The following is a 12,491-nucleotide window of genomic DNA, read 5'->3' as shown; positions in this document are numbered from 1 at the left end:
ATTTTATCAACAAATAAAACCAAAAAACCTGAATATATTTCAGATATTTGACTTGGAATGCCCATGAAAATGAAACAAAGCAAAATCAATTACAGAACAGCAACCAACTAGTCTCCTTTTACATATATGTATATATGCATATATATATACATATACATGAAGTTACCATAACTACAGTACCTTTGACAGTCTTCTTTTAATAATTCATTCTTTCAGAAAAGCCTAATAATCCCATGAAAATGACTTCATGTCCCAAAAAAGTTTCTGAGTCATCTGAGAATAGATGATCTAAATTAAATTCTTTACCTTTATTTTGGACAACTTTCTAAAAAATCAGAATGCTGAACTTCACATCACATCTCAATTGTTTTACAAATTATTAATTCTTCATACGGTCTGCAACGTAAACTGATCTAAATCTCTGCTGAAGTTTTAAGGGTTCCTGACACTGAAAACTGCTTTCATTCACATGTACAATATATATTGACAGTTTATGAGGAAAATCTTCAGAGGGCAGTAATTTGAGAAACCACTAGAGGGCAGCAATAGCATGTGTGCGTTAAAAAAAACTTTCCCACAAGCTACCTGGCATAAAACTTTTAGGCCACAATTCATTACGGATGTATTTCAAGATGACTCACATTGCAAAAAACACAATCATCATCATCACGCTACTTTATTTAAAACATTATCAATGCTCCATTATGTATAAGCTGTCTCCATACTAAAGTCAACGGCTCCTTTCACTGAATCCCCACAATCCTCTGACAGTGCATTTACCACGGGACAGCAATTATTACATGACTGTCTGCTCCACTCTGAGTGGAGATCCTAGGCTCATAGGCTCCCACTTAGGGAACTGGTGTAAGGTACCACCAGCTTCTGGAACACAAAAGACACTCAAAAAAATAAAGAAAAGAAAAAGAAAATGAAGACTGCTTAATGAATAAAAAGATCAAAATGTCAGAAACAGCCTTCACATATTCTGGTAATGAAGAAAAACATTAAACTCCAAAGGTACAAACAAAACCAGCCAAACATGCACACAATCAACAGCCCTTAAAATGTCCATCATAGAGGCTGGGAAGAAAATAATTCACTGTAGACCTTTTGAAATCTTTTCAGTGTTGCACTATATGAATTTCCTATTCCAAAACACATAACAAAAGATAATAAAAGTTACTTTTTAAAAAAAAAAAAAAGGTCAAACACTTGCCCACACTTTTCTTCCTCTAACAAACATAAATAAAGCAAGACTCAGGACAGCAGGCAAAACTACTGGTCGGAAGTCCACTTCGTTTTCTCCATGCTGACCTCCCTGTCGGGATAACAGATTTAGAATTTACCATACTAGAAGCGCCAGACACTATTCTAAACGTATTTTATTTAAATAACCCCTTCACTCCTCACACCAACCCTGTGTGCAGAGACTATTATCACCTCCACTTCCCGGATGAGAGAACTGACGCATACAGAGGCGAAAAGCACCGCCCCTAAGTGATAAAACAAGACTCCAATCCAAAGCTGTGTGACTGCAAAGCCACAACTGGGAGGCTGGGATTGACATATACACACTACTACATATAAAATAGATAACTAATAAGAACCTACTGTATAGCACGGGGAACGCTATTCAATACACTGTAATGACCTATATGAGAAAAGAATCTAAAACAGAGTAGACATATGTATATATATAACTGATTCACTTTACCGTACAGCAGAAACACAGCATTGTAAATCAACTCTACTCCAATAAAAATTAATTTTAAAAAGAAAAGAAAGGAAACACCCCAAAGAAGACCCTATAGCTAACCGTCTGGGTGAGACCTTCAGCCTAACAACGCCCCTCTGCACCCCCTGGAGAACTGAGAGCAAAATCCTGGCTCCCATCGTGCATCCCTGGCACCGACGCCCGGAAAAGGATACCCACGGCAAGGACCTTCCCCTCCAGCGTCTCCGGGTTGACCTGCCGCCCGGAGCACTCCAGCAGCTTCCAGAGCCCCTGGACTCCCATGAGCGAGGTGTGCCCTCGGAGCGCGTCTCGAGGGCGGGAACGCGGGAGACCTTTCACTCCAAGTCTTCCACAAGGGGCTGCACCACCGCCCCGGACCCCGAGAAGAGCTCTCCCAGCTCCCACCCGGAGAAGACGGAAAACAAGCAGGAGCGCACAGCTTTCCAGGGAAAACCGGCCCCGGCGAAAACCGCACTTCCCAGAACCTGACACGGCCTCGCGGAAGAAAGACGGGCCCAGAGAAAGTCGGAGGCACAGAGGAGCAGGTCCTCGTCTCGTCCAGCGCTTTGGCCCAAACTTCTGCACTCCTAACAGACGACCAGTGTGAGGGAACAGCTCAGGCGAGATAAACAGCCAAAAGACGCCCCTCAAGCAACCCCTGTCTCCTCCAGGGGGCCGTAAACACACGCAAAATATGGCCTCCCGGCTTCCGTTTAATGCGTCGCGCAGGGCGGAAGTCCCGCCTCCCAGCGCTGATGTGTATCCGCTGCGCCGTTACACTGCGGAAGTGAGGGGGTGGTTCGGGTCTCGTGTATGTATCGTGTCGGCGACCTGCTTCTTCCACGCTGGCATCTTGTTGCGGTTAAATGTTGAAACCAACCGCAAAGCGTCTGCCTTCAGAGGTTATGGTTTTCTAGGTGCTTTACCGGTATCAGTTTCTTTCCACTGAGCCGCCACTTGTGAAAACTCAATACTAAATATTGTTTTACACGTGAAAGATGGACCCTTTGGTTGGTGTTTGTAATTAATAAGTATTTATTTGTCCGGTAACTTGTGGTAACTAGGTGGTAGCACGATTTAAAATCTTAACCCTTGAAATATAGTCTTCTCCGGCATGTAAAATTTAGGGATCCACGGCATGTAGGTCAGAAATAACAAGAAACTAATTGCCAGATTAGCACCGGGGTAGACGGTGGCTCGGACCCTCGGACTAAGATTCACACCCCGACCGAGCTAAGTTATGATGTTTATCGTTGTTCAAGTCGCATTTGTTCAGAGTTCGTCTCTTCATCTGTAAACTGAACGGGCATAAAGCCAATCTTGCAGACGGTTTTAAGCAAGGATCAGAGGTAATGTTTGCAAAGTACTTACCACTAGGAGTTAATAAATGATAGCCTTATAGTACATATTGGTTCAAATTTGGACTATTGAAACTAGATTCAAAATCAGTGAAAAGATTGATTAGAAATCAGTTTTTAGCAAAGCTATGTTCTTGGCCAAACAGATGGGTTCCCAGTAGCCAAGTTTACTTCACCTAGTCACAACTAATTTTCTGTCAGGGGTAATCCTGACAAAGTACTTATTTTCATTTCCTCTGTGTGTAAAGTAATCCCGAGAACTGTTGTTCCAAAATGTATTTTGCCGGAATTAATATAATCGCCTGTTCAATTTTTCTCTCTCCCCCCCCCCAGTAGTTTCCAGTAGACTGTAAACTTATTGAAATCAAGAACTATTTTTTTGACTTATATACCCCATTCCTGATATTTAGCAGGAATCCTATGTATATTGCCTAAATGATCACTTTCTCAGCCTCAAGTCTAAATCTCTGCAGGGCATCTTGCACCCTGTTGAAAGAGAATTTATTCAAGCCAGGCAGATGTTAGTTTCAGATCCCATCTGAGCCATGTAATAACTCTGAGTTATGGGCTGAATTGTGTCCCCTTCCAAAATTCATATGTTGAAGCCCTAATCCCCAATACCTCAGAATGTAACTGTTTAGAGATAGGGCCGTTTCAAAGTTAAGTTAAAAGGAGGCCATTAGGGTGAGTTAATCAATCTGACTGATGTCCTTATAAGAGGGAATTTGGACACCCAGACACTAAGGATAATTGCACAGAGGAAAAACCATGTGAGGACACAGGGAGAAGGGGGCCAGCTGCAAGCCAAGGAGAATTCAAGAGAAACCAAACCTGTCAACACCTTGATCTTGGACTTCTATCCTCTGGAGCTATGAGAAAATAAATGTGTTGTTTAAACTACCAATCTGGTATTTCGTTATGGCAGCCCTAGCAAACTGAGACATCCTAGGATCCTAGGCAAGTTTCTTCACCATGGAGAATCTGAATAAAATGGAGATGCCACTTCTTTTGTGGTTGCTCTGAGGTCAGTGACTTAACATGAAACACCTAGTGGGTAATGGTGCTCAAATTAGTTTGTTGAGTGAATGAGGGGGAGAACTCTGTGGGTAAAATTGAAATAGAGGGTGACTGGATTGCAGATCACCTTGCCTGAGCCCCTCCAGTGTCTGGGAGAAGGCAAGTTGGGAAGTATTATAGCTGCTGCACCAGCTTGGCCTGATGATGGGGCTTAGTAGCGGGAAAAGTAACAGTTTCAGGATTTGATCATTTTTTACTACCTGAGAGCTGGGTAAAAACAAATAGCCAATGTGAACATTTGAGTACTACAAGTGCTTGTAAAACCAGAGCAACTTTTCTTGAATACAATATATTTTTTTAACGAACAGCAACTAAGGAGTGTACATTTGATTTGTAAGAAATTGGTTCCTTTAGATGCTGTTTAAAGGGCTCTCCATCAAGATTCTGACAGGAGAATACACCTCGTTTAGGCCAATAATAATAGCAAGCACTTCAAGAGCAATTCCTATCTACAAAGCACTGTTCTAAACACTTTACATGTATTAACTTATTTATTCTTCAAAACAACTCATAAAATAGATACTATTATCCCCCTTTTACCAATGAGGAAATATGCACAGGAAAAATCATCTTAACTCGCCCAAGGTGATACAGCTAGTTAGTGGAGAGCCAGTAATATGAACTTTCATTGCCTCTATGGAGACTTCTAAGAAAAATTGACCAAGAAATTAAATATGACAGGAATGTTACTAATCTTGAAAGAGAAAGGTGCAGTCACTTGCTTACACATTCTGGGAAAGCAGTCCCTGTAAGTCTTTGTGTGCTCTTGATAACTGCCAAACTTGTAAGCCAAGTTATTAAGTGATTGGATATATTAAGACATTTATAAAAGTTGATTATGGCCAATAAGCAATACATATAAACTCATCCTCTTTTCCTAGATGTCACTATATTCTCTATTTTATGTTGCGTTCATGTCCTTTACCAGTCTCTTCTCTGAAATAATTTGGCTGAACTATACGCAATTGCTGATATTCAACCATATTTGACCTACAAAAATTAGTTTAATTTGGTTCAAGCTAAAGAATTAAGTTTTCTATCTCCTCTTATAAAGTCTTAACAAAAATCTAAAATTATACACATATGCATATTGTCTCACTGATGATAAAAGTCAGATAGAAGATGTTTCTTATACTTACACAGAATTGACAAATTGTCATGTACTTCAAACAAGATTATAAGGGTACTCCCTTCTTAAAACAAAGGTTCAAAACATTCTCATGACTAAAAGTAGAAAACAAAACTTTATTGATGAAAACTTCTTAAAAGTTCCAGTATGAAGTAACAAAATCAACAACCTACAAATCTTTCAGTCCTTTGCATTTCAAGCAAAATATTCTCTTCAGAAAAATGCCCATTTCATAATATATATACCCTTCTGTAGGCTAGGCATGTCTGAGTGGATAAATGGATATAAAATTCAAAAGAGAAGAAAATGAAAATATTTTAAAAATAAAAATCTGAACCTTCTCCTTGAGGTGTATTATGATATGGTTACCAACATATTCAGCACCTTGTAATAATCAAGCTACTGATTTGAGTCCCAGAACAGCCCCTGAAATGAAAGAACAAGAGATCCTAGTTGTTTGTGAGTCACAGGTTGGCAGCAGAAGAAAAACTGACAGCAACTGGAGAGGAGCTCAAATACATGAAATCCACACTTTCTGAACTATTTCACACTCACTTCAAGCAGCTAATTGTCTACATGTTTTTAAAAAGGAAAGAGCTCAGAGTCTGGAATACAGATAGTTGCCCTCTGAGTGATGGGGCATTCCTAACGCATCCTTAATGCTCTTATCAACATATGACTCCATACTGGGTCATCTCACAGGTTACCTTGGGTATAGAAACTTCAGACGCCGCTTGTTCTTTTACTCTATCCCTAAAGTAAGGTTTATTGTAGACTTACGAGTCTTTCAAGACCTAAAGTTCTTGTCAGTATTTAACAGTAACATACCAAGAAAGTCAAGAGTACCTGAATCGATGCACTAAGTCACCCATCTGCACCAATAGAAAAGATCAGTATCTTGAGTCTTTTCTCTTTTGCCTCTTTATTATAGAGAATCCTGAGAAAGTTGATCAGGAAAAAAATGAGGCAGGCAAGATACCACTTCAAGTAAAAGAATTTCTAGACTCACTAAGTCATTTTAAATGAGCTTTAACCACTAGAGAAAAACTAGAAATCATCAGCCCCGATTTTTGGGGGGCAGATACTTAGTACCTTACATTTTGAGCTTGGGAACAAAACTGCAACAAATATCTGGGGGTCAAGTCATAAGAAATCACTTCATGCTTAAGTATGTCAAATCGTGATGCGATTGAGTGAAATTGTGTTTGATTTGTTTACGTGTAATTTTATTGGACTTTGTGAAACTGTCCAGAATGTTTATATACTCTTAACTTTTAAAAGGACAAAAAAAATCTGTGCTTATCGGTTTATATATCGGAAATCACCCATCATAATCATATACAAGCTTATTTACTGGAGAAACTACAAGGTTATGTGTTGTACCACAAGATACGTTCCTATTTAAGACAGACTTAAAATCCTGTACGCCTCAAGGCGGTCCTGTATCGACCAGCTGCGTGAATAACACAAGTCGTCAGTATGCAGCATGGTCAGTCATTCCCATCGTAATCACTGTAACCCTGGTAACCACTGTTCCTTCTCTCATGGATACTTGACATCTTTTTCCATGCCGAGTCCTGATGGAAACTAGCGCTAAAAGACCGGCCCAGACGCCCGTGCTGCTTCTTAGAGATATTGTCCTCACTCTCAGATTTGGCAATTCCCTGGGCATGTGTTGAAGGTTGTGATTCTTGCCTAATGGTTCCAAATGGAAAGTTCCAAAGGCCAAATCTTTGCCAGTTAAGTCTCTGGAATGCTATGATGCAATGCAAATTTCCTCCAACCTGAGAAAAAAAAAAAATGTTGGGTTCGGAAAATGATAAGAAATTAATTATACTAATATGTGGGTTCCCATGAATTCCCTTATTTTTCCCCCTTCACCTGCATCGAAACAGTGCTGATCCTTTGAGACATCCTCAGGTCACATTATCCTGCATCTTTCCTGACCAGCTGCCTTTATAAAAATACAACAGTGACCACAGGAGGCAAAACCCCTTCCCCCCATATGCCTGTCTACACGCTGTACCCGCCCAAGCTGACTAATCCAAACACCAAGAGCATTCCTCTTCCTCTCCCTCCTGTGCATTCTTCATATGATAGTAGGATAATATGGATGGGATGTCTGCTCAATCCACAGAACATACCATTCCCTGGGAACCGCCCCCAGCAGCCTTGTTGGTACACATGGTTCCACCCCATGGCCACAGTTAATCGCCCTGGGAGTGAACACCTGACCCCAGCTGGGCCAAGACTACAGAACTGGCCTGCAGGCATGCCAGTCTTAGTCTCCACCGTTCTTCTGAAAGGGAGACCTGAGTTGAAAGATGATCTTCGGGAAGTAAACAGACAAGTAGGCAGCTAAGAACAACACAACCCCCAAGAGAATAAGCCAGACTAGCCCCCTGGCCCCTGCTAACATTCTCTTGGGTGGTACCAGTCCCCCCCGGGATCCAGGCTAGACTTCTTGCCCTTTCCTTTTAAAGATACCCCTGTGTCCTTAAAGTAATTTTCACTTTTCTGTCTAAAATGGTCTGAACTGGGTTTCTGTTATTTACAACTTAGAGGGCTGGGTAAAATAACTGCATTTTGGCCAGTTGAGAAATACTTTGAAATACAATGGCGTTCTTACCTTCTTTGTTTTTCGATACTGCAGCCCCCTCTCTAAGTGCCGGATATCTAGATATTCTGGATTTTGAGTGTTTAGATCAGTAACAATATCCGCCCACCTATTGTTAAGGAAGGATAAAGCACAGTTTTCTTTAAGTTCAAAATACTATTGTAATGGAACTTTTCACATGAGCAATTTGCTACAAAAGCATCATGGCAATAATCCTCTTATCACAGGATTGTTGCATCCGATAAGCTTTCATAAATCCTTGTTTTTATGACAATTCTGTTTATCCAACTATTGCCAAGGTTAAAAATGGTTACCCTGCATATGAAATAACTATATATCAGCCTGTTAGATGACATCCTGCAGGGTAACATAGAAACATTCCATATTTCCTTTTTAATTGGCGTCAAGTACATTTTCAAAAGATTTATACGTTAATGTCTTTACTCACAAACAACATGATTGATTGTATAGAAAATCCAAAGCAATTTATAACTACTTTAGATTGCAAAACTATTACTAAAACTAATAAGTGAATTTGGTAAAGATGCAAGATTTAAGGCCTATATAGAAAAATCCATTGTATTTTTGTACACTAACAGAAAATAATTGGGAAATGAAATGTTTTAAAAATCAATTTGCAAGAACAGTATTCAATATCTTGTAATAACCTATAATGGAAAATCATCTGAAAAAAAAATATATATATATAACTGAATCATTTTGCAGTATACCTGAAACTAACACAACATTGTAAATCAACTCTACTTCAATTAAATAAATTTACAATAGCATCAAAAAATATACACACTTAGGGAAAATTTTAACAAAATACATATAAAACTCTATGCTAAAAATACAAAACATTGCTGAAAGAAATTAAAGCTCTAATTAAGTGGAGATATAATCTATGTTCATATGGGAAGACTCCATATTGTTCAGATGTAATTCTCCCCAAACTAATCTATGGCTTCTATGGATTCTACTCTAATCAAAATTCCAACAGGTTTTTTAGCAGAAATTGAAAAAAGGGGGAGAGGGAAGGAGTTAACATACTTTTTGCAGTGAATAGCAGGATGTTTTCTACTTGATTCTCCAATTAAGATCCAATATTCTACTTCTTGTGGTGAGAGGGGGCCCCTGCTAGATATAAAATACACTCAGAGTAACCTTCATAAAGTCATTCACCCCCTTGAAAATATTGCTTCAATTATACACTGAAGTTTATGCATAGATAGCAATCACCAACACTTAAAATAGATATTGGGAGTTTAGGCTTGAACAAATATCTGAAGGCCATTAAAGAGAAAGCATAAATTAAATTTAGGTTTAGATCCCCTCTTACAAAATATAGGGCTAAAAATGTTGAAATATACCACCTCTCAGCATTTAGGAGGAAAAAAAAAAATCCTAGCATGCTACCCACCAGTACCCTTAAGCTACACTTCTTCTTTCACTTTGCATTCAAAAAGTTTCAAAAGGCATCCTAAAAATAAAACCCTAAAGCAGCAATACACCTGTAGAACTTTTAAACATACTGATGCCCTAACCCCACCCCTGGAAACTCTAATTCAAGTAGCCGTAGGGTGGAGCACAGGGAAGTATTTACGCAGCTGTAAAAGCATCTCAGGTGGTTCTTAGGTTCAGGCAGAGGTGAAGAGCTCTCCTGTAAAGGGGGCCAAGTAGGAGTACCTACTTCTTCACGTTTTACATTTGACAGGTGTCTGGGGTAAGGTGAAGCTGCAGGATCAAACTATGGAAAAAAAAACACAATAAACCCCACAGCCAGAGAGATGAATAGAACACTTCAGCATCTGGAGAGACACCGTGGTTTTCCTCTTGCTCCTCGTTCACAAAAATACAACGTCCAGCTTCCCCACCCAAAGGCCGCCTGGCCTCCAGCCTCAAAGAACCCATCCTACCCCAGATGACCAAGCCACGTTCTCCCAGCCTGACCTTCAGCCCTCGCTGAGAAAGCAGTGCTGCCCGTTCCTCCTCATTCACCAACGCCACCCACCCAGGTAGAACAAACCAGAACTCAGCTGGGTGAGGTTAACTGTGCCTATCAATGAGCACTGCTACTCAGAGTACTCATGGCTTCTGTCTTCAACATTCTCAAATAGGACACTTCTTCCTCTGCTTTCAACTACCCTGGCATTATCTCAACCCATCAATAAGAAAACTTGCTAAGGAGGAAAAAAAGTATTAACATTCAGTCACCCTCGCTTATTTAAAGGCTGTCTCTTCTAAAACAATCCAAGTTTACCTGGAAGTAGATATACATATTTAATAAAATAGAAACTTTGGATCAACAAAGGAACAAATATAACCGTTAGGGTAATATGGTTCCTGATATTAGAAATAAAAATTGGCTGCAGGCTTCCTGGTAGCCAGGACAAAAGGGGAAACTTGATAAATTTCATGTTTTTCACCATAAGAAAGGAAATGCTTTTTAATGTACTCAGTTGTGACAGTCTTCTTGACACTAGAGTCCACACTACATTTTCCCTGTGGGATCCTGGATGAGATCACTGAGACATAATATGTAAAGTCCTTTGTGGCCGTTTTATAATAAACGTAAACGTGATTTTTCAGATGGCTTTCTCTTACCATGACTCTAACAATAGTATCTAAGTGGGTAATGTAAAAGCACAATTAACCAAACACAATTCTGCAGAAGATTAAGCTACTATGTTTAAAACACTAGTCTTAGGGGCTTCCCTGGTGGCGCAGTGGTTGAGAGTCCGCCTGCCGATGCAGGGGACACGGGTTCGTGCCCCGGGCCGGGAAGATCCCACATGCCGCGCGGAGCGGCTGGGCCTGTGAGCCATGGCCGCTGAGCCTGTGCGTCCAGAGCCTGTGCTCCGCAGCGGGAAAGGCCGCAACGGTGAGAGGCCCGCGTACCGCAAACAAACAAACAAACAAACAAAAAACCTAGTCTTAGTTGATGTAAGGAAAGCAAATCACCAAGTCTTCCGATGTTTAATCAACCAAATGTTTCTTAAATGCTTTCTACAGCATATATTCCTGGTGGAGTATCCACATAAAATACCGAAATGCTTACCTGAATGCTTTATTAGCTTTAACAGGGGTTGCTTCAAAGCCAATTGGACAAAAATAGTGATTTTGGCAATGGTAGATATAAGCTAACGATTCATCTTTCAATCCGTGAGTTAACTTCGACAAGGCCCCAGAAGCTACAAAAAAACAAAAACAAACCAACTGAGGGACCATGAAGCACTTTCTATGCTTTTATACAAACAACTAGTTAAGGACCCAAAGACAGAAAAGACATTACTTGGAACACGTGGACATTGCTGGGGAAAAACAATGAAAAGCTATCGAAAGGTTAAAAAGCAATTAATGGATTTCAGTTTTACCCTTTAGACTGAAATTCAGGCAAACTGAATAGCAAACTGAAAAGCTGAAAGTCCTTGCTTACCCAAACCTTCAAATAGCATACATGCTTGTCTACAAAATTTAATTACCATGTAAAGCCTAATACCTAGTGTATATAGCAATGGTCTCAACTCCTCTGGTTGTGCACATCTGTCACTTGAAATTTCGGAGTAAGCATGCCCATTATAAGCATGTTTGTTTGTAAGCTTTGTACATATACTACTGTACTAATATGTCTTTATAAAAGACACACAAGAAGTGGACATTTTTAATTAGATTAAAATGTACACATTCTGATAACATTCTTCCCATACCACAGTGATCACCTTGCAGCTGCCATAATGCGGACATCCCAATTTGAAGACCACTGAGGTATATGGATAAATATAAACTTCAAAGAAGTTCCAAAAATGAAAACTTTTCCCCACTAACACACATTTCAATCCCTTCTACAAAAGTCACACAAACCAGAGGAAAGACTTTCACAAGCCAAGTGATAAGAACATCTTAAGAGACGGGCTGGTAGTACCACAGCATCCTCTTAATAACTGCTTCTCCTTGTATATTTCCCATGGCTGCATATATTACTCATGAAGTAATTTCAAAAGTATTACCGTAAGAAACGAGTTTTCACCAGCACTAAATACTTAAAGCCATTAACTGAGGCTTCATTAACTTGCATCTCCTGGAAGACACTAAATTATTCATGAACAAATAGCCCATTAAAACTGGAAATCCTAAAAATGGTTGTAGTCGATGAAAGCTTGCAAGTTACGGTTTTTCTGATCGACTTTCTGGCCACTGAAATAGCTGAAGACCAAAAATGGCAGGTCAACGGCTGTAGGAGAGCCAAGGAGGCAGGACCCCGCCCCGACTTCTGCAGACACACACAATTCGTGAGTTCCAAGGAGACAGTAATATTTCTGTCTTAAACTCTTTCTCCAAGGTTTCAGCTCGGCATTCCCCAAAGATTTTTACTTCATGGCATACCGCCAGAGCATACCTGCACACAAGGCAATCTGTTCTACTAAAATCTCTATCTCATAAGGATAAATAAGTCTTTCTGCTGTTTTCGGTTAATTTCCCCAGGCGAGTTAAAAACTGACATCCAAGGGCAGCTCTAAATGAAGAATGATAAGACCTAAAATTCAGAAGATGGTCAATATTTCATTTCCATAG

At 39.9% G+C, this 12,491-nt stretch overlaps 2 protein-coding genes across 13 annotated transcripts in view; both read right to left on the bottom strand.

Annotated features, from left to right (window-relative positions):
* The window catches only part of ERCC5 (ERCC excision repair 5, endonuclease), a 30,548-nt gene extending 28,100 nt beyond the window's left edge, over positions 1-2,448 (bottom strand). For all 8 annotated transcript variants that reach the window (XR_010837336.1, XR_010837337.1, XM_059042378.2 and 5 more), the window contains exon 1: positions 1,930-2,448. Coding sequence is in view for 6 of the 8 variants with exons in the window: in XM_059042378.2 (XP_058898361.1) it covers positions 1,930-2,017 (88 nt within the window). In the remaining 2 variants the exon portion in view is untranslated. The remainder of the gene's footprint in view (positions 1-1,929) is intronic.
* Positions 2,449-4,645: 2,197 nt separating this feature from the next.
* Positions 4,646-12,491, bottom strand: part of BIVM (basic, immunoglobulin-like variable motif containing) — a 36,236-nt gene continuing 28,390 nt past the window's right edge. For 2 of the 5 annotated variants that reach the window (XM_067016981.1, XM_059042383.2), the window contains 4 exons: positions 10,978-11,110; positions 8,970-9,056; positions 7,929-8,025; positions 4,654-7,083 (listed from right to left, as the gene is read on the bottom strand). In XM_067016981.1, coding sequence (XP_066873082.1) covers positions 6,790-7,083; positions 7,929-8,025; positions 8,970-9,056; positions 10,978-11,110 — 611 coding nt within the window. In that variant the 3' untranslated portion in view covers positions 4,654-6,789. Of the gene's footprint in view, positions 7,084-7,928; positions 8,026-8,969; positions 9,057-10,977; positions 11,111-12,491 lie in introns of all 5 variants that reach the window. The other 3 variants (XM_059042385.2, XM_067016982.1, XM_067016980.1) reach the window with 2 other exon arrangements.

This window comes from Kogia breviceps, chromosome 16, assembly GCF_026419965.1.
Source record: "Kogia breviceps isolate mKogBre1 chromosome 16, mKogBre1 haplotype 1, whole genome shotgun sequence".
NCBI lineage: Eukaryota > Metazoa > Chordata > Mammalia > Artiodactyla > Physeteridae > Kogia > Kogia breviceps.
Note: the sequence above shows the minus strand (reverse complement) of the source record. Positions and strands in the feature narration are given on the sequence as shown.